We start from the raw sequence: 27,862 nt of genomic DNA, 5'->3' as shown, positions 1-27,862 counted from the left end.
TCAAGTTCTGAAAAGACCAACCGAATTGAGCTGCTTTTAAAGTTATTACACAAATGACAATTGAACAGGGCATGACCGTGGTTGGTAAAACAGTGACAGGTTAGGTTAATGCAGATACAAATATCTTGACCAATGATTATGGAACTCAAGTTTTTGCATAAAATGAATGCAGCGCAATGAGATTAGAAATGCCAATCAATGATTCCCCCCAATTTGCAAATATATTCCAGAAAAAGCACTTCATGCTGTGTTGTGTAATTCCTTTATAAACAAGACCTGGATGAGGAACAACTGCTGTGAAGGTTTCAAGGATTAAAAAATAATCAGCTGTTGTGTGCAACACAGAAAAGTTGCCCAAGGAAAGCGAAAGGTGTTGGTTGGATGAAGGAGGGTGCAGTGTTTGGATGAAGGAGGGTGCAGTGTAAGTTTGAATTCCTGAGGCGTTGCTGGATTAGAAGAGTCAGGAGGAAACTACACTGAGATTTCTCCGAGTGGCAAGTGTCTCAGGAGATGGGTGGGTTGGGTAAAGTTCTTGATGCAGCAGGTAGCTCAAAGTCTTTTGGAGACCGGGGGCCATTTCTCATTTTGTATCTTCTTCCACAAGGTGCCGAGATAAAGGACAATTTTACGGGTGATAACTTCACTTAAAGGGACAGACACCAGCTGATTCACCAGCTCAATCTTTTCACTGAATGCAGTTTCCAACAATCATTTGAAGCTTGTGGCCTTCGCACTTAATCCTCAGTAATTTATTCTAATGAGCTCAAAGTTATAATAAAGTTCATTCCAGACTCTCACTTCAATTATTTTTTGGCACAAAGATGGACCAATTTGCTGCTCTTAATTCAAAGTTTGGGAAGTTGAGAGAACTAAAAAGTAGAGATCACACATCTACGTGTAAGCACCCAGTGTGTGAGAAATGCAGAACTCTGTTACAACTCCATCAATAACTGCTCTACATAATATTTTGGCCTCAGCCAGCAAAATATTGCGCATTTAAAGTGCCTTCAGCTAAGCTGGATTCTTGCAAGGGTTTCTTTGTTTGTATATGTGTAAAGGGTAAGGGGTGAGGAGAGGGATGGGGAGAGAGGAGGGAGGGGTAGAATAAGGCCCAGCTGCAATATTGTGTAAAATTCCATGCACCGCACTTTAGGAAGGATGTGAAGGCCTTAGAGACGGTGCAGAGGAGATTTACTGGGATGGTTCCAGGGATGAGGCACCATTGTTCGATCATTTTGTAAAAGGGAACTTCAACTCTTTACCGTGCCCTGAAACCTCAACATTTCACTTGGAGCTCAGAGAATGATTATTGGTTTGGTTACAATTTAAATAAAATTAAAGGAACATTAAAAGACACACACACACACACAAAATCTATAAAAACCCTTTTATTAGACCGATCAAATCCATCATTTTGTCGTTCTCTCTCAGTCACAGTGATTGGTTCGCTGGATCAGGTGACTGGTGCTGTTTTTTTTTCTGCCCATCGTGGCCTTGTGCTGCCTGGCGAATTTCAAACAGTCTCGGCAAATCAGCAAAGGAAAAATACACCTTTTTATTCCAACAGTTATTGCGTCTCATATCCTGAAGAAAAAGCACAATCGGCCGCATTGCCTGGTGAACCACCACACATGACGTGCGAGGTGGCAGCCCGTCACAGTTAATTCGTAAACTAGGGTCCTGAACTTAAGGAAAGGTAACTTCGACGGTATGAGGCAAATATTGGCAAGAATACACTGGCAAAGGATACTTAAAGGGTTGACGGTGGATAAGCAATGGCAAACATTTAAAGATTACATGGATGAACTTCAGCAATTGTACATCTTTGACCTGGAAGAGGGGACAGAGTGCAGTGTAACAAAATTTGCAGATGACACAAAAATTAGTGGGAAAGCAGGTTGTGTAGAGGACTCAGAGAGGCTGCAAAGAGATTTAGATAGGTTAAGCGAATGGGCTAAGGTTTGGCAGATGGAATACAATGTCGGAAAATGTGAGGTCATCCATCTTGGAAAAAAACAGTAAAAGGGAATATTATTTGAATGGGGAGAAATTACAACATGCTGAGGTGCAGAGGGACCTGGGGGTCCTTGTGCATGAAACTCTTTTGAGTTTTTTTTTAAAGTTTTGTAGTTTATTACACCTTCAGCTGTGGAGGTACAAATTTTTGCAATTTGTTTCCCCCCCCTCCCGCCCTAAAAAAAGTCTGTCGAAGGTTTGATCCGAGTGCAACCAGCTAGTTTAACCTTCGTCAGGATTAACATTTTAGTTTTAAAACTTTTTTTTAAACTATATTATTGTTCTTTCAATTACACAGTGAAAAAATGCAACCAATCAGAAAATCTGCTGCAAACCTATTGGGATTCCCTCTTATCCTCCCCCTCCCCCCCCCCGCCACCCCTAAATAAGAGAATCAAAAAGCAGTTTGAATCCAAAAAGTTAGTTTGCAGGTGCAGCAGGTAATCAGGAAGGCGAATGGAATGTTGGCCTTCATTGCGAGAGGGATGGAGTACAAAAGCAGGGAGGACCTGCTGCAACTGTATAGGGTATTGGTGAGGCCGCACCTGGAGTACTGTGTGCAGTTTTTGTCACCTTACTTAAGGAAGGATATACTAGCTTTGGAGGGGGTACAGAGACGATTCACTCGGCTGATTCCGGAGATGAGAGGGTTACCTTATGATGATAGATTGAGTAGACTGGGTCTTTACTCGTTAGAGTTCAGAAGGATGAGGGGTAATCTTATAGAAACATTTAAAATAATGAAAGGGATAGACAAGATAGAGGCAGCGAGGTTGTTTCCACTGGTCGGGGAGACTAGAACTAGGGGGCACAGCCTCAAAATACGGGGGAGCCAATTTAAAACCGAGTTGAGAAGGAATTTCTTCTCCCAGAGGGTTGTGAATCTGTGGAATTCTCTGCCCAGGGAAGCAGTTGAGGCTAGCTCATTGAATGTATTCAAATCACAGATAGATAGATTTTTAACCAATTAGGGAATTAAGGGTTATGGGGAGCGGGCGGGTAAGTGGAGCTGAGTCCACGGCCAGATCAGCCATGATCTTGTTGAGTGGCGGAACAGGCTCGAGGGGCTAGATGGCCTACTCCTGTTCCTAATTCTTATGTTCTTATATGGAGTAAAAATAAAACGGGGAAGGTGGCTCAACCGTGGCTAACAAGGGAAATTAAGGATAGTGTTAAAACCAAGAGGCATATAAATTGGCTAGAAAAAGCAACAAACCTGAGGACTGGGAGAAATTTAGAATTCAACAGAGGAGAACTAAGGGTTTAATTAAGAGGGGGAAAATAGAGTACGAGAAGAAGCTTGCAGGGAACATAAAAACTGACTGCAAAAGCTTCTATAAATATGTGAAGAGAAAAAGATTAGTGAAGACAAATGTAGGTCCCTTGCAGTCGGATTCAGGTGAATTTATAATAGGGAACAAAGAAATGGTAGACCAATTGAACAAATACTTTGGTTCTGTCTTCACAAAGGAAGACACAAATAACCTTCCGAATGTATCAGGGGTTAGTGGGTCTAGTGAGAAGGAGGAACTGAAGGATATCCTTATAAAGCAGGAAATTGTGTTAGGGAAATTGATGGGATTGAAGGCCGATAAATCCCTAGGGCCTGATCGTCTGCATCCCAGAGTACTTAAGGAAGTGGCCCGAGAAATAGTGGATGCATTGGTGATCATTTTCCAACAGTCCATCAACTCTGGATCAGTTCCTATGAACTGGAGGGTAGTTAATGTAACACTACTTTTTAAAAAAGGAGAGAGAAAACGGGTAATTATAGACCGGTTAGCCTGACATCAGTAGTGGGGAAAATGTTGGAATCAATCATTAAGCATGAAATAGCAGCGCATTTCAACATGGATTTATGAAAGGGAAATCATGCTTGACGAATCTTCTGGAATTTTTTTGAGGATGTAACTAGCAGAGTGGACAAGTGAGAACCAGTGGATGTGGTGTATTTGGACTTTCAAAAGGCTTTTGACAAGGTCCCACTCAAGAGATTGGTGTGCAAAATCAAAGCACATGGTATTCAGGGTAATATACTGACGTGGATAGAGAACTGGTTGACAGTCAGGAAGTTGAGAGTCGGGATAAACGGGTCCTTTTCAGAATGGCAGTCAGTGACTAGTGGAGTGCCGCAGGGCTCAGTGCTGGGACCCCAGCTCTTTACAATATACATTAACGAGTTAGATGAAGGAATGGAGTATAATATCTCCAAGTTTACAGATGACACTAAGCTGGGTGGCGGTGTGAGCTATGAGGGGGACGCTAAGAGGCTGCAGGGTGACTTGGACAGGTTAGGTGAGTGGGCAAATGCATGGCAGATGCAGTATAATGTGGATAAATCTGAGGTTATCCATTTTGGGGGCAAAAACACAAAAGCAGAATATTATCTGAATGGTGGCAGATTAGGAAAAGGGGAGGTGCAACGAGACCTGGGTGTCATGGTTCATCAGTCATTGAAAGTTGGCATGCAGGTACAGCAGGCGGTGAAGAAGGCAAATGGTATGTTGGCCTTCATAGCTAGGGGATTTGAGTATAGTAGCAGGGAGATCTTACTGAAGTTGTACAGGGCCTTGATGAGACCTCACCTGGAATATTGTGTTCAGTTTTGGTCTTCTAATCTGAGGAAGGATGTTCTTGCTATTGAGGGAGTGCAGCGAAGGTTCACCAGACTGATTCCAGGGATGGCTGGACTGACATATGAGGAGAGACTGGATCAACTGGGCCTTTATTCACTGGAATTTAGAAGAATGAGAGGGGATCTCATAGAAACGTACAAGATTCTGACGGGACTGGACAGGTTAGATGCTGGAAGAATGTTCCCGATGTTGGGGAAGTCCAGAACCAGGGGACATAGTCTTAGGATAAGGGGTAGGCCATTTAGGACTGAGATGAGGAGAAACTTCTTCACTCAAGAGAGTTTTTAACTTGTGGAATTCCCTGCCGCAGAGAGTTGTTGATGCCAGTTCATTGGATATATTCAAGAGGGAGTTAGAAATGGCCCTTACAGCTAAAGAGGTCAAGGGGTATGGAGAGAAAGCAAGAAAGGGGTACTGAGGTGAATGATCAGTCAGGATCTTATTGAATGGCGGTGCAGGCTCGAAGGGCTGAATGGCCTACTTCTGCACCTATTTTCTATGTTTCTATGTCTCCAGTCAAAGCGGTACTGGAGCGATCTCCGCGTCACGTCACATTACATCCCAGGAAGTCGGACTTTTGCCGCCGCCCTTCCTGCAAGCCTAGAGTATGAAAACTGGGGCTAGAAAGGGAGAGGGGCAGAGGGAGGGGCATCAGGACCTGCCTGACCCGTCGCTCCGCTTGTGGCTTAGACTCCGGAGTAAAACATAGTCCATTAGCAGCCGAATAAAGACCTGGCCAGGAATGGGCTAATGGTCAGCAATGCAGGGAATGGAGGGGGGGTTGTGGAAACACTGGCTCTGGCTGCTCACAGGATCAGGAATGTTGCTACAAATGTGAGGATGAATAATGAGGTTGTACTGAAGATTTTCAGGAGTTTTTCTCCATTTACCTGGGGGGGGGGGTGGTGGGGGTTGCATCAGCAGAACTTCCACTGGACGTCCTTCAGTAGATTAGATGGATGGGGTTGAGTACACGATCGATTCAGTTGATTAGATGGATGGGGTCAAGTACACGATCGAGCAAATTGTACATGATTTGCGCGAAGTCCGGTAGAGCCAAATGGATGTTTCTTGTTCCTTATTTTCTGACAGTTCTGGAGAGCACGACTGCCTGAATGTAAATCAGATGGCTGGTTGAATGTCTGGGGCCTGCGCTTGGTGTGAGTTGGCTGGATTGGAATCTGATTGACATCTGCAGGAGGACGGTCTCATCGCTCTGAAAACCCACAGGAATGTTATCCAGCTCAGGAAACGATGTTGGAAATGTTGTTTGTAGGGACCCCCAGTCACTACAAATCTATCGGTGCCCAGCACGCTCTGGGGGCTATAGCTCAGTCCGTCCACGCTTGGCAAAGATCTGCTTGTAGTTCTTCTGTCTTTTCGGTTTGTACAGAAGTAATTTGGAATATTCCACCAGCAGCAACTTCCAGTAGCAGGAAACATCCTCCATCTGCAAGTGATCCAGGATAAATTGGCGGCCGCTGTGAAGGTAAAGCCTAATGTCAGGGATTGTGTTAATGGAGGACCTAGCTTTAAAAAAGGGAATTAAATCTGACTCGGGCAACTATAGTCCCAGCATTAGTAATAGGTAAAGTAACAAAAACTACACTACAAGGGTAGGGCAGAGTACACCTCATCAGCCGTGATTCAGTGCACACCACTCTCGCCTATGAGTCAGAAGGTTGTGGATTCAAGTTCCACTTCAGATATTTGAGCACAAAAATCTAGACCGACACTCCCAGTGCAGGAATGAGGGAGCACCGCACTGTCGGAGGGGCAGGACTGAGGGAGCGCCGCACTGTCGGAGGGGCAGGACTGAGGGAGCGCCGCACTGTCGGAGGGGCAGGACTGAGGGAGCGCCGCACTGTCGGAGGGGCAGGACTGAGGGAGCGCCGCACTGTCGGAGGGGCAGGACTGAGGGAGCGCCGCACTGTCGGAGGGGCAGGACTGAGGGAGCGCCGCACTGAGGGAGCGCCGCACTGTCGGAGGCGCAGTACTGAGGGAGCGCCGCACTGTCGGAGGGGCGGTACTGAGGGAGTACCGCACTGTCGGAGGGGCGGTACTGAGGGAGCGCCGCACTGTCGGAGGGGCGGTGCTGAGGGAGCGCTGCACGGTCCGAGGGGCGGTGCCGAGGGAGCGCTGCATTGTCGGAGGTGCTGTCTTTCAGATGAGACGTTAAACTGAGGCCCCCTCTCATGTGGACGTAAAAGATCCTATGGCACTATTTCAAAGGCATACAAATTGGCCAGAAATAGCAGCGAACCCGGGGACTGGGAGAAATTTAGAACTCAGCAGAGGAGGACAAAGGGTTTGATTAGGGCAGGGAAAATGGAGTACGAGAAGAAGCTTGCAGGGAACATTAAGACGGATTGCAAAAGTTTCTATAGATATGTAAAGAGAAAAAGGTTAGTAAAGACAAACGTAGGTCCCCTGCAGTCAGAATCAGGGGAAGTCATAACGGGGAACAAAGAAATGGCGGACCAATTGAACAAGTACTTTGGTTCGGTATTCACTGAGGAGGACACAAACAACCTTCTGGATTATAAAAGGGGTCGGAGGGTCTAGTAAGGAGGAGGAACTGAGGGAAATCCTTATTAGTTGGGAAATTGTGTTGGGGAAATTGATGAGATTGAAGGCCGATAAATCCCCAGGGCCTGATGGACTGCATCCCAGAGTACTTAAGGAGGTGGCCTTGGAAATAGTGGATGCATTGACAGTCATTTTCCAACATTCCATTGACTCTGAATCAGTTCCTATGGAGTGGAGGGTAGCCAATGTAACCCCACTTTTAAAAAAAGGAGGGAAGAGAGATAACAGAGAATTATAGACCGGTCAGCCTGACATCGGTAGTGGGTAAAATGATGGAATCAATTATTAAGGATGTCATAGCAGTGCATTTGGAAAGAGGTGACATGATAGGTCCAAGTCAGCATGGATTTGTGAAAGGGAAATCATGCTTGACAAATCTTCTGGAATTTTTTGAGGATGTTTCCAGTAGAGTGGACAAGGGAGAACCAGTTGATGTGGTATATTTGGACTTTCAGAAGGCTTTCGACAAGGTCCCACACAAGAGATTAATGTGCAAAGTTAAAGCACATGGGATTGGGGGTAGTGTGCTGACATGGATTAAGAACTGGTTGTCAGACAGGAAGCAAAGAGTAAGAGTAAATGGGAACTTTTCAGAATGGCAGGCAGTGACTAGTGGGGTACCGCAAGGTTCTGTGCTGGGGCCCCAGCTGTTTACACTGTACATTAATGATTTAGACGAGGGGGATTAAATGTAGTATCTCCAAATTTGCGGATGACACCAAGTTGGGTGGCAGTGTGAGCTGCGAGGAGGATGCTATGAGGCTGCAGAGTGACTTGGATAGGTTAGGTGAGTGGGCAAATGCATGGCAGATGAAGTATAATGTGGATAAATGTGAGTTAATCCACTTTGGTGGTAAAAACAGAGAGACAGACTATTATCTGAATGGTGACAGATTAGGAAAAGGGGAGGTGGAAAGAGACCTGGGTGTCATGGTACATCAGTCATTGAAGGTTGGCATGCAGGTACAGCAGGCGGTTAAGAAAGCAAATGGCATGTTGGCCTTCATAGCGAGGGGATTTGAGTACAGGGGCAGGGAGGTGTTGCTACAGTTGTACAGGGCCTTGGTGAGGCCACACCTGGAGTATTGTGTACAGTTTTGGTCTCCTAACCTGAGGAAGGACATTCTTGCTATTGAGGGAGTGCAGCGAAGGTTCACCAGACTGATTCCCGGGATGGCGGGACTGACCTATCAAGAAAGACTGGATCAACTGGGCTTGTATTCACTGGAGTTCAGAAGAATGAGAGGGGACCTCATAGAAACGTTTAAAATTCTGACGGGGTTAGACAGGTTAGATGCAGGAAGAATGTTCCCAATGTTGGGGAAGTCCAGAACCAGGGGTCACAGTCTAAGGATAAGGGGTAAGCCATTTAGGACCGAGATGAGGAGGAATTTCTTCACCCAGAGTGGTGTGAACCTGTGGAATTCTCTACCACAGAAAGTTGTTGAGGCCAATTCACTAAATATATTCAAAAGGGAGTTAGATGAAGTCCTTACTACTAGGAGGATCAAGGGGTATGGTGAGAAAGCAGGAATGGGGTACTGAAGTTGCATGTTCAGCCATGAACTCATTGAATGGCGGTGCAGGCTAGAAGGGCCGAATGGCCTACTCCTGCACCTATTTTCTATGTTTCTATGTCTATGTTTCTAAAAGGGAGTTTTCCCCAGTGTCCTGGCCAATATTGATCCCTCAATCAACATCACTAAAAACAGATTTTCTGGTCATTATCTCATTGTGGGAGCTTGCTGTGCGCAAATTGGTTGCTGCGTTTCCCACATTACAACAGTGACCACACTTCAAAAGTACTTCATTGGCTGTAAAGCACTTTGGGCCATCCTGAGGTCGTAAAGGCGCTATAGAAATGTAAATCTTTTTCTTTAGATCCACTGTACAAAATTGACAATCTCATTTAGGTGGACGGTGAGAGAAATAGCAAAGTGCGACGGGGCAGTTGGAGTTACTGTACGGAGGTCAGGGGGCAAGTTACACTGTTGGGGCAGTGTAGAGGAAGCTTTACTCCGCATATTACCCAGATTGTATCCGAGCTCAGAGTTTAGTACTGACAATGGATGCATGAAATCCAGCACTAATTCGCCACAACTTAATGAGCATTAAATTAACGAGATGTAATTCTCAGCTGTGACAACAGTCAACAAAACTGCATCGAGAACTTGAGGCCAGAACTGAACAAGAAACAAGCTGGGAGAATAACTGCACCGAACAATAAGCCAAAAAAACAAGACTAGGCCAACAGATTTCAGGGAGTAGGGGGATAGTTGGGTTTCATTCGGGACTTTTTTGTTCTTATTCAATCTCCAGGTGCAGGATTTATACTCACCTCTCTGCGATCTCACGGGCAATGTGGTCATTCACCTTAACAAACTGTAGCAACTCCCTACAGGGACACAAAACAAATAAACACGCACTTCATCTCAGCCAGCAATGTTTAGCAGTCCTACAGCGCACGATTACCGTGTCCCTGTGCACACTGTGACTGCACGATCCTTCCGTACACACAGTGACTGCACAATTCCCCCTGCCCCCCCCCCACCCTGTGCACACTGACTGCACAATTACCCCCCCCCCACCCCCCGCACTCCTCGTGCACGATTACCTCAACACCACCATCCCCCCCCCCCCCCCACCCTGTGCACACTGACTGCACAATTACCCCCCCACCACCCCCCGCACTCCTCGTGCACACTGACTGCACAATTACCCCCCCACCCCCCCCGCACTCCTCGTGCACACTGACTGCACAATTACCCCCCCACCCCCCCCGCACTCCCCGTGCACACTGACTGCACGATTACCTCCCACACCCCCTGCAGACTGTGCAGTACTACCACGCAAGGGAAATATTCGAGGGGTGAAGAAAGAATAACTCTGGAGACAACGTCCTCTTGTTCCCACAGAAGACAGAATCTGTGCTGGTTAATCGCCCTCGTGGTAATTATTGAAGGTGACCACAAGCCAATCAGACTGGGAGCTGCCTGGCCAGTCGGAGATGGCCCCATGCTCTGCCACTGAAGCTGCCATCCAATGCAGAGACTTACCGTACATCCGAGAGGTCCTGAGCGACAGGGATGTAATGCACCCAGGGTTGCAGCTGTGGGTAAAAGAATTCCAGCCATTCACTCCCGACGTGGAAAACGAGGGACCCACACAGAAAGAGGTGCTTGAATCGGAAACTGGCAGCAACACCTCGAAAATTAAATAAATACCTGGGGGGAAAAAATAATTAAGGTTGTTGTCTCCTCTCATGAATGGAAAGCAGGAAGTTGAATTGGTCCTCGGTGTGTGTGAGGCTAAAGGTCACGGCTGGCAAACTCTCCACAAACCTCTCGGCCGGGTCACTGAAGTTTCTCTTGGTAGCAAAGAACATTTATGCGATGTAGGTCCGGGGATGCGTGTGGGGAGATCTGCAAAGCAGCACCCAACGTTTCGTAGGCAGCAGCAGCCGGCCCCGACCGCCCTCCACTCCCCAACCCAACCCAGCATGCTGACTGGAGCTCGGTGCTTCAGCGAGACAGCCTTTCGGATGAGACATTAAACCGAGGCCCTGTCTGTTCTCTCAGGTGGACGTAAAAGATCCCATGGCACTATTTCGAAGAAGAGCAGGGGAGTTATCCCCCGTGTCCTGGCCAATATTTATCCCTCAATCAGCATAACAAAAAGAGATTATCTGGTCACTATCATGTTGCTGTCTGTGGGAGCTTGCTGTGTGCAAGTTGGCTGCCGCGTTTCCTACATTACAACAGTGACTACACTCCAAAAGTACTTCATTGGCTGTAAAGTACTTTGAGACGTCCGGTGGTCGTGAAAAGCGCTATATAAATGTAAAAAGGTGTGGGGGGGGGGGAAGGCTAATTCTGCATGGGGGGGCGGGGGGGAACAGAGGGGCTAATTCTGCACCAGAGGGGGGAGCTGATTCTGCACGGGATGCCCGAAGCGGGCAGTGAGGAGGCTTCTAACAACGTACTTGTATTTGCAATGTTCCACCAGTGGAATTTCTGTAGCAGGGGGTTTTCCCAGTGTATCCTGCAAATAAATCAAATAAATATTTCAACAACTTTTATTTATATAGCGCTTGTACGTGGTAAAACATTCCAAGGCGCTTCACAGGAGCGTTATAAAACAAAATTTGACACCGAGCCACATAAAGAGACATTAGGATAGATGACCAAATGCTTCATCAAAGAGGTAGGTTTTAAGGAGGAGAGAAAGGTAGAGAATGGAGAGGTTTAGGGAGGGAATTCCAGAGCTTAGGACCCAGGCAACAGAAGGCACGGCCACCAATGGAAATGAGGGATGGTCAAGAGGCCAGAATTGGAGGAGCGCCAGAGATCACGGATGATTCTGAGGCTGGAGGAGGTTACAGAGGTAGTGAGGGGCGAGGGCCATGGAGGGATTTGAAACCAAGGCTGAGAAATTTAAAATCAAGACATTGTCAGCAAGCACAGGGGTGATGGGTGAACGGGACTTGGTATGATTTAGGATATGGGCAGCAAAGTTTTAGATCAGGACAACAATTCATTGCTAAGTTATAGGCGCAGAAAATCGCCCTTAGGTATTCTACTTGTACTGGGATTTCCCCCCAAATCCTGCTATCAGTAACGCTGGTCATGTTTTTGTTCCAATTTATTTTTTGGTGAATCTTGGCTGCTTTTAAAAGGTGGGGATTGTTGCTGAGGAGTGTAATAACTGTACTTTCACTTTCGTCACCCTGTGCCAGTAATATTGATCATTCCCAGGTGAGGCACAGCAAAGAAAAAGCCTTGCATTTCGATAGCACCCTTCACGACCTCAGCAACTTTACAGCCAATGAGGTGCTTTTGAAGTAAAGTATAATATTATTGCCGTAATATAGGAAGCACAGCAGCCAATTTGCATACAGCAAGCTCCCACAAACAGCAATGAAATAAATGACTAGATAATCTGTTTTAGTGATGTTGGTCGAGAGTTAAACATTGGCCAGGACACTGGGGATAACACCTCTGCTCTTCTCCAAATAGTACCATGGATCTTTTATGTCCACCTGAGAGGGCAGACGGGGCCTGGGTTTAACATCTTATCCAAATATATCAAAGCTTGACACGTTGAATTAATTAATTTGCGTACAGTGGCTGTTGTTACCAATGAAAACATGGTACTCTCTCACACAGATCATCCCATAAACAGCAACCTAGCGAATGGTCAGTTAATGTGCTTTTGGTGGCAGTGATTGAGGGAGGATTGTTGGCCAGGACGTTGGGTGCATGCCGTGCTCTCCTTCGAACAGTACAGTGAGATCATTAACATGCATTCAACAGGCTGATGAGATCTGTACAGTGAAAATGTGGAGTTCGTGTAGTGTATGCACCTGTGAGTATGCTCACACGCTTGTAGAGCTGTTACGTTACATCCGAGCCAGGGTGTTCCTGGAGATGGGAGCACGCGAGAGATGGGCACCGGAGGGACTGGAGTGCATCGTCACCCCTGGCAACCAATTTTTAATTCGATTTTAATGGCTACGGTTTAATTTGTTTAAGTTGTCGGTTTCTGTGTCCCCCCCTTTTAGCCAGGGGGCATTTGTATAATTTGTGTTTTAGTGCCCTCAAAAAATACACAAAAACAAGGGGGCACTTGAAGAGTTTTTGGAGTGTGGACCCCCCTTTAATCAGGGGGGGCACTTGATTACTGATGCAACTAAAATAGTTGTAGAGCTGGAGTTACATCTGAACCAGAGTGTCCCTGGAGATGGAGCACACGGTGTCCACAGGTACGCTCGTGGCCTTCTGAGAGAGAGGTGGGCACCGGAGGGACTGGAGTGCATCATCACCCCTGGCAACCAAATTTTAATTTGATTTTAAGTTACTGTCTAAAGTTTGTTTAATTCTTTTGGTTTTAATGCCCCCCCCACCCCACTTTAATCAGGGGGCATAAATTTTTCTACATAAAATAGTTGTAGAGTTGTTGAGTTGGGAGTGGCTTAGCCAGTCATGTGATGTTCACAAGCCTCAATAAAACCCCAGCCAGTTGGGTTCGGGGGATCCACGATGAGGCAGGTGGTTGCGAGCCTGGTGAATGAACTGGTAATGTGTAGTGTGATTGTTAAACCTTTGTTAATAAACCAACTAGTTCTTAATAGCAATGTGTTGCTATGAATTCTTAAGCAAAGAGCCCATGAAGCAAGTACATTACAGTTCCCTCTACGCTGTTTCCTAGTCAGGGATAACATTAGGGTTAGGATTCATTGTGCATAAAAGGCTCCTTCTACTCTGCACCAACCGTGTGCCTTCATCCCAACCTCAGAAGAGTGGGCCCCTCCTGAATGTGAATCCCACACCACCTACCCTTGTGGCCTCATTGCAATAACTACTCGCATTTCTATAGCGCCTTTAATGTGGAAAAACATTGCATGGTGTAATCAGACAAAATAACTGACACAGAGCCAAAGGACAGACTCGGACCGGTGACCAAAAGCTTGGTCAAAGAGATAGATTTTAAGGAGGAGAGAGGGGCAGAGAGGTTATGGGAGAGAATTCCACAGCCTATGGCCTAGACAACTGATGGCAGACCCGCCAATGGTGGAGCAAAGGATGTCGGGATGTGCAAGATGCACATTATGGAAGGTTCCTCATGTAATGCCAGTTTGTACCAATTAGAAATCCATGGCTTCACATACACGATTAACACTATCAACACACGCAGGAATTCTTACACAAGATATGAGACTTCAGTTCATCAACTCATCCACGGACTTTACCTTTTCGGACTTCCAGGCTTGGTTTTTGGTGTACTCCGCATCTACCAGCAAGTGTTCTTCCCGAGAGAGCAGAATAAGATGATCTCGTTCAGAACTTGTCCTGAAATGGAAAGGCGGCAATTTCATTCCATCAGCACAGAATGATATCCGCGCGTGTGCATGTGTGTGTGAGACATGTGTGTTTGTGTGTGCATGAGAGAAACACGTGTGAGGGTGCATGTCTGTGTGAGAGTGCGTGTGTCTGTGAGCGCGTGTGTGTCTGTGTGAGCATGTGAGCGCGCGCATGTGAGTGCGTGTGTGTGTGTGAATGCGTGAGAGTGCGTGTCTGTGTGAGTGCATGAGAGAGTGCGTGCGTGAGAGTGCGCGCGAGAATGCGCGTGTCTGTGTGTGAGTGAGTGTGTGTGTGTGAATAAGTGTCCGTGGCGTGCGAGAGTGCGCGTGCGAGAGTGATAGGAGGCTGTAATTAGAGCGTGACAATTTTATGTAGCTTCCATTATAAATGCGGACCTATGAAGTTATAATGGTAAAAGTGAACTGGAAGTGTACATACTATATATTACATAAAAAAAGGACATAATGTGTGACTTTAAAATGGGAACTGGATTACATCAAAGCACCCTGGTCCAATTATCCCACCCTTTAATTCTGCTTCATCCGAGCATCACACTCCAGCTCGACTCCCTGTGAGCAATGCCACCAGGGAATGACTGGTATACTAAATATGAATAATACACAGGTAAAGGAGGTTAGATCCACAACAGATGGACTTCCACCGCTGGAGAGTCTAGAACTAGGGTGGCATAGTCTCAGGATAAGGGGCCGGTCATTTAAGACTGAGATTCTTCACTCAAAGGGTTGAGAATGTTTGGAATTCTCTACCCCAGAGGACTGTGGATACAGAGTTGCGGAGCATATTCAAGGCTGAAATCGATAAGATTTTTGGAGTCCATGGAATCAAGGGATATGGAGAATGTGAAAGTGGAGATCAGCCATGATCTTACTGAATGGCGAAGCAGGCCCGAGGAGCCGAATGACCGACTCCTGTTCCTGATCTTATAATTATTAGCCTTACCTTGATCCTCTAAAGAAACCTTTTGAGATTTTCTTCTCCCAAGGCCATTTTTCAGCAGATCTATGAAGGGAAAAAAGGGTGATTATGCTTTAATGATAGGTGATGTTCATTGTAAACACTTACCCCTTGTGTTTCGTTCCACAAGATCAGAATTACATTACTAGTGTACACACTGTTGTTTGCTGCTTACTTGTAGCAGAACCCATTTAAAAAAGAGTAATGTCCACCGAACGCATTCTCCGCACATGTGCACTGTACCCTGACAGAGATTCTGCCTCACCCATTCAAGTTGTGAGAACCAATCATAGGTAAATGCTCAAGAAAGAACTTGCATTTATATAGCGTCTTTTACGACCTCAGGGCGTCCCAAAGCAGTTCACAGCCACTGAAGCACATTTGAAGTGTCGGCACTGTTGTAACGCAGGATTCTGTATGGCAAATCTGACTCACGTTTTCAACTCCTTCCTCATTAGATCCCAACGTCCAAGTCCTGTGGGGTAAATGGGCCAAACTGCTGGACCTCCCTCCCAGAAGGTCCATGCAGGATACATGATGTCATAGTACTCCGATGTCTGCAAGAGAGAATTCAGTTACAATTTGTTTTTAATGCAGAGTTATAGATCGCTTTGAATGTTACCCTCCACTCCCACTCTGCAGAATATTTCCTGGCAAAGACTTAGATCCCTAACTTGACAATATAACAACTGATGACTCACCAGCACAGGATCAGCAGCTGGAGAGGGCAGTTATACAACACCATTATCCTGACAGCAATGTCACTGCCAACAACTGCAGTATCATACTGTTAAAAACAACATGGCCCGCGTGACAGCGCTACAAGGGATAAATCAATAACGTGACATCCATGCGGTTAATTCTCTGACGTCTTGGCAGATAGGGCTGTTAAGATAAAGAACACAGCAGTCGGTCCTAGATTTAAAAACATTTTCTCTCAGTATGCAGTAGGCACTGTCACGGCCATATCTATTGCCCATCCTTTGTTGTCCTGAGAGAGTGGTGGTGGCTGCAGTCTTGATGGCGATGGTGCTCCCAGGGCGGTGAAAAGTAAGGATTCCAGGATTCTGACCCAGCATATACAGGTTAGGATGACGTGCGACTTCGAGGGAAACTTGGAAAGTGATGATGTTCCCACAACATTGCTGCTCTTGTCCTTCTCACAAGGGAGAGAGTGCTGTTGAAGTAACCTTGGGGAGTTGCTATAGTGCGCCAGTGATGAAGGAGGTGGATATTAAGCCCCGTGCCAGGGGTGTCAAATAAGTGAACTGCTTCGTTCCAGATAGTGTTGAGCTTCTCGAGTGTTGTTACAGCTACACACTTTGAGGTGAGTGCCTCAGCTCATCTGCTGCTGAAACCCTCACCCATGACTTTGTTACCTCTAGATTCGACTATTCCAACGTTCTCCTGGCCGGCCTCCCACCTTGCACCCTCTGTAAACATAAGCTCATCCAAAACTCTGCTGCCCGTATCCTAACTCGCACCTCCCTATCTCTGTAAACTCCTGCAGCATAACAACCCTCCAAAATCTCTGCGCTCCTCCAATTCTGGCCTCTTGCCCATCCCCTATTGTAATCGCTTCACCATCGGTGGCCATGCCTTCAACTGCCTGATCCCTAAACTCTGGAATTTCCTCACTAAACCTCTCTTCTCTCTTTCTTCCTTAAAACCTACTTCTTGGACCACCAGTCCTAAGCTCTGGAACTCCATCCCTAAACCTCTTCGCTTCTCTACCTCTTTCCTCCTTTAGGATGTCTCTTAAAACCTCTCTCTGTGGCCAAGTGTTTGGGAACCTGTTTGAATATCTCATGGGCTTGGTGTCAAATTTTGTTTTATAATGCTCCTTTGAAGCGCCTTGTTTTATGATGTTAAAGGTGCCATATAAATGCAAGTTGTTGTTGTTGACCCTTGCAGATGCTGGAGAGTGTAGAAGGGTCAGGGAGAGACAATGGTGGTGCAGTATCCAGCCTCTTTCCTGGTCTTATAGCCACAGTGTTAAACCTCTGGTCAATTGGTGATGTTGAAGGTGGGGGACTCAGCAATGGTGATGCTGCTGATGGTCGGGGGAGAGGGCATCTATGATGGTTATGTCTAAGTAACAATAAGATAAATGGTTCCCGTACACTGGAAAATGGAATGATAGCAGAGCCCTGTACGAACATTTGCCAACACCACCACTGCTGAAGCACTGTATAAGCAGTTGGCAGCATGGGGCAGCCCACAATGCGATATGTGTGCGCACTAGGTCCGTGCAGCAGAGCTGGTCTCCAGTCGTCTTGGTTAACCCTTGCCACTGGACCAAGACCTCACTCTGTCAAGCCCGTGTGGTGGCTGGTGTGCAACGGTCACCACACGTTAATAAAATCCACGCACAGGCATCTTCTACCCTTCAGGATGTAGTTCGGGCCCTTCGTTGAAACACCTGTGAACACATCCTCTTTTTAGCTTGGAAGCAAGTCATCCTCGTTTCGATAGACTGCCTCTGATGATGATGATGTTGATGAAGCACTGTGCACGCGGAGATGCCGCTTTCGGATGAGCCGTTAAACCGAGGCCCTGTCTGCCCACAGGTGGATATAAAAGAGCCCGTGGTCACTTTTGGAAGAGCGATATTAGGGGGGCGGGGTGATCTCCTGGCCAACAGTTGTCTATCAACAACACGAATACAGAGTACTAGTCATTTATCTCACTGCTATTTGTGGGAGCTTGCTGTGCGTAAATTGTCGGCCACATTTCCAACATTACAACAGTGACTACACTTCAAGAGTACTTCATTGGCTGTGACATCGTGAGGTTGTAAAAGGCTCTCATGCACGGTTGTTTTTTATGGTCCATGACGGGGAGAAACTCTATAGGGAGACCTTCAACGCAAGTTAGAGATGCGCGATTTGTATCGTTCTAGGTTCGAAAGCTGGACATTGTTCAAAGCTTCCTTCTCCTCTTACCTTGCTGAAGGATAAAACGGGCCTGATGGGCTTCATCCAGTTTGGGACCTGGGGGTAGTCTCGCACATTGAGCACGAATTCCATGTCAGGGAGTTCCTCGATTATTTCCAGTAGAAAATGTTCTACTCCACTGCATCTAAACTCAAAACAGATAGGGGTAAGGATCTTCTGGCTCAGTGCCTTGGCAAAGACCAACAGTGTTTGAGCTACAAATGGAGAGAGGCAGAAAGAGAAATATATATATGTAAAATGCTGCATTTATAGTGCTCCGAGGCAGACCACCACAGAGCGGTGAGATCACTGTGTCTTTAGCTTCATGTTTCCACTCTAGATTCTTTTGTTAGTTTTTACTGGTTTAAATTTTCGTTTTCTAGATTTTTTTTCCCCAACAGAACTTTTTGCTTCAGTTTTTCTGAATGAAAACCACCTTAGGCGACATGCAGATTCAACCCCTAAATGCACAACGGGATCCCTGTTTCAGGCATTTCGATAGGCTAGCTCCATCAAACCTGCTTCTTGGATGCAAGTGCTGCACAGGGGCGACAGATAGAATAATAGAAAGATTTGAAATGGCAAGACACGTGCTTTAGGAAAGGAAATGCTAAACACGAGTTGGAACAAGGTTAAGCTGTTGTGCTGAAGGACCTTTCCTCACTCTTATAGTCACATGGCTGTGTGTTTGAAACTATAGTCTTGTTTGTACAATGGCAGACACAAGGGGACATCTGGTAACACTCTCCTCTTGGAGTCAAAAGGTCGTGAGTTCAAGTCCCGCTCCAGGAATTTGAGTACAAAAATCTAGGCTGACACTCCAGTGCAGTGCTGAGAGAGTGCTGCACTGTCGGAGGTGCCGTCTTTCGGATGAGACGTTAAAGCGAGACTCTGGCTGCCCGCTCAGTTGGACGTAAAAGATCCCATGGCACTATTTTGATGAAGAACAGTTAGGTTACTACTGGTGTCCTAGCCAATATTTATCCCTCAATAAACATCACTAAAACAGATTATCTCTTCATTATCACATTGCCCCAGATATGGAAGGAGACAGAACTGGCAACAGATTGGATGTCAGGTATAATGTGTCTAGCTCAGGACCAAAGACCAGGGAATGAGTTCAAGACTTTAATCTTTCTGTATCCTATTGCATGACTCACTTCTAGTAAACGCTACTGAAAGCTTTACCCATTCTTCACTGAGTGTTACGATGTCTGTCTGAACATCACAGATGGTGAAGTCAGAATTCCAGTGATTAACAGATGGAGAATTTTGTGGTCAAAAATCTCTCAAGGAAAAGACTCTACACTTTGGTGCAGTGCTGAGCACAAAATCTCGGTTAACACTCCAGTGCAATGCTGAGTGAGCGCTGCAATGTCCGAAGGCGACGTTAAACCGAGGCCCCGTCTGCTCTTTCAGGTAGACGTAAAAGATCCCATGGCACTATTTCGAAGAAGAGCAGGGGAGTTATCCCCAGTGTCCTGGGGCCAATATTTATCTCTCAAATCAACATAACAAATACAGATTATCTGGTCATTATCACATTGCTGTTTGTGGGAGCTCGCTGTGTGCAAATTGGCTGCCGCGTTTCCCACATTACAACAGTGACGACACTCCAAAAGTACCTGATTGGCCGTAAAGCGCTTTAAAACAACTGGGGGTCTTAAAAGGCACTATATAAATGCAAGTCTTTCTTCTATTTCAGTCCTAGGATAAATACAAGCGGGCTAGGCCGCCCTCCTACCTGGCAGTAAACATACAGTCGTCCTGGCGATAGAGCTTGCCATTTATTATCTGGTAGTGAGTCCCCACAGAACGGCCGACAGTTTCCACCATCATGTCACTGGAGATTCCTTGTCGGAAGGGCGAAAGGTCATCCTCGAGGACACTAGGTAAAATATATATATATATATATATATATATAAAAAAGAAGCCATTAAAAAAAGGTTTGCTGATCAAAGATTTACATTTATATTTTTCCAGTCTACGTTACCATTTTCCCAGCAAAGAGCGATAGTCTAGAAATGCATTCATAACCTGTAGGGTCTGAGTTAACAGTGAGCCTCAGTTAACATTTGAGGGGGTATGTGAATTGCGTATCACGCACAATTCACAAGCATCACACAGGAGGGTATTTAGACAAACAACGGAGACCTAGTAATCCATGAACTGTGGTCAAACATTCAACCCATTGCACAGGTGAAGTTAAGACTGGATGTAAAGCTGTTCAGGAACAGTGAAAGAACGCAATGATACTTCAGACACGTCATATATTTCTTCCACGGGCAGATTCTCTGAGTCTATCACCCAAGGCCAAGGACCTCAGGGAAAGTGTGCGGGCTCGCTGTCTGCGAGTTTCCATCCACTATTTTCCGGTCTGTGCTCACAACTTGTACATACGAGGACTCCGAAACACTTGCCCTTAAATCCTCACTGGTGTTTCAAACTACCAGCAGAAACCAGGCATCCCGGTCGTTGTGGAGAGAGTTACAGTTACAGTTCATCACCCACCAGCTAGTGGGAAGGAGATAATCTGGTCGCTTATGGGGAGTTACAGCATTATAATATTGTGTGCGTGGCTCCTCCAGCCTCTACTCCACGGATGTGTGGCATCAATCTGATACTTGCCACCAGAGACTTTGTGACCAAAGCAAAGAGGAGATGGGGTAGGGCCGAATCACATGTAGTCACCAGACTGTCCTCACCGCACAGCACTGCCCCCCCAGTCATCAAGATCCACGGCGCAGCCCTGGACACCGTGGACCACTTCCCATATCTCGGGAGCCTCCTATCAACAAGAGCAGGCATCGATGACGAGATCCAACACCGCCTCCAGTGCGCCAGTGTAGCCTTCGGCCGCCTGAGGAAAAGAGTGTTTGAAGACCAGGCCCTAAAAACTGCCACCAAGCTCATGGCCTACAGGGCTGTAGTAATACCCGCCCTCCTGTATGGCTCAGAGACTTGGACCATGTACAGTAGACACCTCTAGTTGCCGGAGAAATATCACCAACGATGTCTCTGCAAGATCCTACAAATCTTGGGAGGACAGGCGCACCAACATCAGCGTCTTCATTCAGGCTAATATCCCCAGCATTGAAGCACTGACCACACTTGATCAGCTCCGCTGGGCAAGCCACATAGTCCGCATGCCAGACACGAGACTCCCAAAGCAAGCGCTCTACTCAGAGCTCCTTCACGGCAAACGAGCCAAAGGTGGGCAGCGGAAACGCTACAAGGACACCATCAAAGCCTCCCTGATAGAGTGCGACATCCCCACTGACACCTGGGAGTCCCTGGCCCAAGACCGCCCGAAGTGGAGGTAGTACATCCGGGAGGGTGCTGAGCACCTCGAGTCTCAACACCGAGAGCATGCAGAAATCAAGCACAGGCAGCGGAAAGAGCGTGCGGCAAATCTGTCCCACCCACCCCTTCCCTCAACGACTATCTGTCCCACCTGTGACAGAGTCTGTGACTCTCGTGTTGGACTGTTCAACCACCAAAGAACTCACTTCAGGAGTGGAAGCAAGTCTTCCTCGATCCTGAGGGACTGCCTATGATAATGATGAGTCCTCGATTGGAGGGGAAATGCAAGAAAGCTGAAGCCATTGGCACTCACCAGTTGGAGGGAAGCGATAATATTACGACATAATTCAAAAAACATAATGCACTTTAACAAAACTAGAAAGAAGAGAGAGTGAGACCACACCGTCGATGACAGCTGCAGTTAAGCTGGGTGCAGGGTTGGTAAGATCCCACAGCTGCTGATATCCTTTCCTTGTATTTCTGCCAATCTCCATCTAAAAAAATAAAGGCGGCAATGTTAGTAGTGCATTGTTAATCAGCAAATGCTGAGTGAATTCAACACTGTGCTGTTAGGGAGGGAGTTCCAGGATTGTGACCCAGCGACGATGAAGGAACGGCCGATATACTTCCAAGTCAGGATGGTGTGTGACTCGGAGGGAAACGTGGAGGTGGTGGTGTTCCCATGCGCTTGCTGCCCTTGTCCTTCTAGGTGGCAGAGGTCGTGAGTTTGGGAGGTGCTGCTGAAGAAGCCTTGGCGAGATGCTGCAGTGCATCTTGTAGATGGTATACACTGCAGCCACGGTGCGCCGGTGGTGGTGGGAGTGAATGTTTAAAGTGGTGGATGGGGTGACAATCAAGCGGGCTGCTTTGTCCTGGATGGTGATTTCAATAATTCCATCCCGTCCCCTCATTGCTCTGATGCAGGCAGCAGGCCCAATTCCCATTAGGTCAAATACATCAAATTTGCAAACCACCATTGCGAGTTACTAGTAAATACATAATTTTAAAAAATCAAACTTGTGGATCTTTTGTAAATTCCATATTCTAAAGCCCAGGAAAGGATTCCTACCGAACAACCTTATTGAGCCGGACCATACTGATGGCTGGTTGGGAAATGCATCCACGCTGCTGAGTTTTGGACCAGCGAAAGTGTAGAGGGAGCTTTGCTGTGTGTTATGTGTTCTGTGACTCACTCGGAAGCGGCTGGCGCTAACACTGCGTGGAAAAATGTTGTATTTCCTAGCAAGGACTGACATCTCTAACTTGATGAGCACAAAGATTAACAGGTGACCTTGAGCTGTGTACAGGAAGAGCTTCAGAGTTGAGATTTACATATTTAACACCGTCGGTGATGAGTCACCGTCGCCAGTTGTTACCAAGTACCACTCTGGATCCACACATGTTGCGTTTGTAGCATTCCCAAAGTTACCAGTGCAGCAGATTCATCAGAATAACACCAGGGTTTAGAGGGTTAAGTTATGAGGACAGGCTGCATGAACTTGGCTTATATTCCCTTGAGTTTAGAAGATTGAAGGATGTTCTAATCGAGGTGTTTAAAATGTTAAAAGGATTTGTTGGGGTAGATACTAAAGGAACTATTTCCTCCATTGGAGAAATCGGGAGATAATCTTAAAATTAGAGCCAGACCATTCAGGAGCAAAATCTGGAAGTGCTTTTTCCACAGAAAGGGTAGTAGAAATCTGGAACTCTTCCCCAAAAGGCTGTGATGCTGGGGTTCAATTGGAGCTTTCAATATGGAGGTAGGTTTTTGTTGGGTAGGGGCATCAATGAATATGGAGCAGGTAAATGGAGTGGAGGTGCAGATGAGCCATGATGGCGGAGAGGAATGGCCTCCTCCTGTTCCTACCATGGCCATGACAGCAGCATTAAATGAATGCAATGATTGAACACAGTGTTTCTCATTCCCCAGTTGACTATAGCTCCCTGTGCAGCACTGCCATCATCAGGCAATTCTGACACCTGTACTCCAGTTGTATTTGGCGCGATAAGTCCTACTGACAATTGCGCCAGGCTTGTACCAGCATGGGCAACACTGTTCAACACTCAGGTGACACAAAGGCTGCTCCCCGGCAGCTCTTCACGCTCCAGCTCCCGCCGCACTTTTTTTAGCAAGACTTACTCGATCGTGCTAAAAATACAAATAAAGACAGAAATGTTGGTTCTGCTTGTACGGAGACTGCCATAGCTTAGAACTAAAGCTGCTTTGAAGCTGCAGGTCTATGCATGCAACCTTTCTATGCAGGTTTCAATGTAGAGATTGATGCAGACAGAGTCAGACACATGCGCGCGCAGACACACACACACACACTCACACATACATAGACGCGTGCACACAGACATATAGACACGCGCGCAGACACACACACAGGCACACAAACATAGACATACGCGCGCAGGCACACACACAGCCACATGTGCGCAGACACACACACACGCGCACACGTACATAGACACACGCATGCAGACACACAGAAGCGTGCACACAGGCACAGACAGACATACGTGCGCAGACACACGCGTGCAGACACACATACAGGCACACAACATACACACATAAAACACACACACACACACTGAAGTATGTTTTAAAGTGTTTGGGTTTGGAATGATCTAGGTAGCTGCCCACCTCTACATAGGACTTACAGCTTTTATTTTCTATGATGCCCGGGAAATTAAAGGCCATGGGATTAAAGAGGCTGTGGCAACATGGAAACAAAATTGGGCAAGGGACAGAAAGTAGTGATTTTTCATACTGGGGGAACGTATACAGTGGTGAACCCCAGGGGTCGGTATTAGGATCACTGCACTTTTTGATATATTTTAATGACCTGGGACTTGTGTATACAGGGTATAATTTTAAAGTTTGCAGCTAATACTTAACTCAGGATAGTAACAGATTTCAGGAGGACACAGACAGACACATGGAAGATGAGGTGTGAAGTTGGAAGAATGAGGAGAGGCAATATAAACTAAAATGTTATAAGTTTAAAGGGGGTACAGGAAGAGAGAGAGAGACCTGGGGGTGTATGTACACAAACCTTTGAAGGTGTCAGGACATGCTGAGAAGGCATATGGGATCCGAGACTTTATTAATAGAGGAATAGAGTACAAAAGCAAGGAAGTTATGCTAAACCTTTATAAAACATTGGTTAAACCTGAGCTGGAGTACTGTGTCCAATTCTGGGCAGCACACTTTTGGAAGGATGCCAAGACCCGAGAGGGCACGGAAAAGATTAAATAAAGAAAAAGTGCTTTCAGTGGCAGAAGGGTCGGTTACACAGATTTAAGGTGATTGGCAGATGAACCAGAGGGGGGATGAGGCGGTGTTTTTCTATGTAAGGATCTGGATGGGTGGTGAAAGCAGATTCAATAGTAACTTTCAAAAGGGATAAACACTTGGAGAAAATATTTACAGGTCTGTGGGGAAAGAGCAGGGTAATGGGACTAATTGGATAGCTTTACCAAAGAGCCAGCACAGGTACGATGGGCCTTCTCTAATGATATTTTTAATACTTATCAACTTATGAGAAAATTAACAAAAAACTCTAAGTCTGAAACTAAAATAGCTGGGAACACACAGGTGCTGACTGACCAACTTTTCCTGTTTATCTGAAAATTGCACTACCAGTTCCGACTGTTTCTAAGGGAGAATGTATTGGGATTCCACAGATACAACATGTTTTCTTAGCTAGCAAGGTTTTTGGCTTTTGCCCAAAGTATTTTGGTTTCAAATCCCAGTTAAAGAAAGAACTTGCATTTATATCACGTTTTTCACATCCTCAGAACATCCCGCAGTTAATGCATTACTTTCGAAGTAAAATCCCTGTTGTTTTGTAGGCAAATGCAGCAGCCAGTCTGTGCACAAGATCGAGTCAAATGAGCAATTAATCTGTGTGTTTTTTTAATAAAAATGCAAGTTCTTTCTTACTTCCTTTCCCCGTGACTGCATCCAACCCCCCATGTTTTCTATATACCCTGCCAGCCGCCCCCGCCCCCCACTATCCTGCACCTCCCGCACTGAACCCCCGATCTCCCCCACACTCTATCCCCCTGATCCCCCCATACTCTATTCCCCGATCGCCCCCCCCCACACTGGACCCCGCGATTCCCCCCCCCCCCACACACTGGACCCCCCCGGCACACTGGACCCCCCGATTCCCCCCACACACACACTGGACCCCCCAATTCCCCCCCACATACTGGACCCCCCGATTCCCCCCCCACACACACTGGACCCCTGATTCCCCCCCCCACACTGGACCCCCCCGATCCCCGCCACACACTGGACCCCCCCAGATTCCCCCCCCCACACTGGACCCCCCGGTCCCCTGCCCCACAAATGACCCACCCGATCGCCCCCCCACCCACACACTGGACCCCCCAGATTCCCCCCCCCCCACACACTGGACCCCCTGACCCCCCTCCCGCCACACACTGGACCTCCAGACCTCCCCCCCACACACTGGACCACCCCCCGATTCCACCCCCCCCCCACATACTGGACCCCCCCGATTCCCCCCCCCACACTGGACCCCCAGATTCCCCCCCCCGCACCACACTGAACCCACCGATTCCCCCCCCCACACTGGAGCCCCCCAATCCCCCACCCCGGACCCCCCCCCCGATCCCCCACACTGGACCCACCGATTCCCCCACCCCCACACTGGACCCCCCCAATCCCCCACCCCCACACTGGACCCCCCCCCGATCCCCCACCCCCACACTGGACCCCCCCGAAACCCCACCCCCACACTGGACCCTTCCGATTCGCCCACCCCCCACACTGGACCCTCCCGATTCCCCCCCCCCCCAATGGACCCCCCCTCCCGATTCCCCCACCCCCACACTGGACACCCCCCCGGTCAAACCCCCCACACTGGACCCACCCAATCGCCCCACCCCCACACATCGCGCCCTCCCCCCACCCAACACACTGGACCTCCCGATCACCCCCCCACCCAACACACTGGACCCCCCGATCCCCCCACCCACCCAACACACTGGACCCCCCGATCCCCCCCCCACCCATCACACTGGGCCCTCCGATCCCCCCCCCACACACTGATCCCCCTGGCCCCCCCCACACTGTACCCCCCGAATCCCCCACACACAGGGCGCCCCGATTCCCACCCCCACAGACTGGACCCCCCGATCTCCCCCTCCACACACTGGACCCCCTGACCCCCCCACACACTGGACCACCTGACCCCCCCCCCCATACACACACTGGACCCCCTGGTCCCCCCACACACACTGGATCCCCTGGTTCCCCCACACACTCTGGACCCCCCGATTCCACCCCCCCCCACACACACACTGGATCCCCTGGTTCCCCCACACACTGGATCTCCCACACATATACACTGGATCCCCTGGTCCCCCCACATACACTGGACCCCCTGGTCCCCCACATACACTGGATCCCCTGATCTCCCACACACACACACTGGATCCCCTGATCTCCCCCCCACACACACTGGATCCCCTGATCTTCCCCCCCCCCCCCATACACACACTGGATCCCCTGGTCCCCCCGCTCTGAATTGTGCTCCCTGATCGGTGTCCCGAACGGCCGAGTTCGAGAAGTCCCGGCTTGGCCCGGGGTGATGAGCGAAGCCGAGGCCGGGAGCTGCTTTACCTGCTGTGCCGCCGCTGCCGGCCGCCCACAAACTCTGGCACCACAGAGCCGCCGCCAACAGCCACCATCTTGTCGCCATCGCACACCGCGCCTGCGCACATCCACCGCTCCGCGCTCCATTGATCAGCCTGGCCACTCGTTACCATGGAGACGGCGCTGAGGCCCAGTGAAAACTCCCAGCCCGGAGACCAGCGTTCACTGTAACTCTCTGGAAATAGGCAACTGCTCATTTAATTTGCGATGCAAGTAGTGTAGCTAATACAACGTTTATAAATAAGTTCCCCTAAGGGTTGCCAACTCTGATTGAATATATTCCTGGAGATGTCGTCGCCTGCCTGAAAGTATCCTCTCATTGGTTTCCCATCATGTCCATCCTCATCTGCCCCGCCTCCACTGTCGTACCATTGGTCAGCCAATATGTCCATCTTAATTTGCACCGCCCATACACTCCTGCCATTGGTCATCCAATATGTCCATAGATGTTGACTTATGAGGAAAGGTTGAGTAGGTTGGGCCTCTACTCATTGGAATTAAGAAGAATGAGAGGTGATCTTATTGAAACGTATAAGATTATGAGGGGGCTCGACAAGGTGGATGCAGAGAGGATGTTTCCACTGATGGGGGAGACTAGAACTAGGGGGCATAATCTTAGAATAAGGGGCCGCCCATTTAAAACTGAGATGAGGAGGAATTTCTTCTCTCAGAGGGTTGTAAATCTGTGGAATTCGCTGCCTGAGAGAGCTGTGGAAGCTGGGACATTGAATAAATTTAAGACAAATAGACAGTTTCTTAAACAATAAGGGGATAAAGGGTTATGGGGAGTGGGCGGGGAAGTGGAGCTGAGTCAATGATCAGATCAGCCATGATCGTATTGAATGGCGGAGCAGG

At 47.7% G+C, this 27,862-nt stretch overlaps 1 protein-coding gene across 2 annotated transcripts; it reads right to left on the bottom strand.

The window, feature by feature from the left end:
- Nucleotides 1-1,373: 1,373 nt before the first annotated feature.
- On the bottom strand, nt 1,374-27,344 carry poglut1 (protein O-glucosyltransferase 1). 2 transcript variants are annotated; one of them, XM_070896446.1, is made up of 13 exons: nt 26,975-27,344; nt 21,719-21,809; nt 19,757-19,900; nt 18,022-18,157; nt 15,512-15,633; nt 15,062-15,121; nt 13,990-14,089; nt 11,224-11,282; nt 10,298-10,465; nt 9,580-9,636; nt 5,543-6,133; nt 1,751-1,830; nt 1,374-1,680 (listed from the first exon to the last, which is right to left on the bottom strand). In XM_070896446.1, exons 1-11 carry the CDS (start codon nt 27,051-27,053, stop codon nt 5,977-5,979), a joined length of 1,173 nt encoding a protein of 390 aa, XP_070752547.1. In that variant the 5' UTR covers nt 27,054-27,344; the 3' UTR covers nt 1,374-1,680; nt 1,751-1,830; nt 5,543-5,976. The 2 variants fall into 2 exon arrangements, with proteins under 2 accessions (XP_070752547.1, XP_070752546.1); XM_070896445.1 differs by having other exon boundaries at nt 1,374-1,830.
- Nucleotides 27,345-27,862: the final 518 nt, after the last annotated feature.

Source organism: Pristiophorus japonicus, chromosome 12, assembly GCF_044704955.1.
Source record: "Pristiophorus japonicus isolate sPriJap1 chromosome 12, sPriJap1.hap1, whole genome shotgun sequence".
NCBI lineage: Eukaryota > Metazoa > Chordata > Chondrichthyes > Pristiophoridae > Pristiophorus > Pristiophorus japonicus.
The sequence above is the reverse complement of the archived record's forward strand: the minus strand, read 5'-3'. Positions and strand labels throughout refer to the sequence as shown.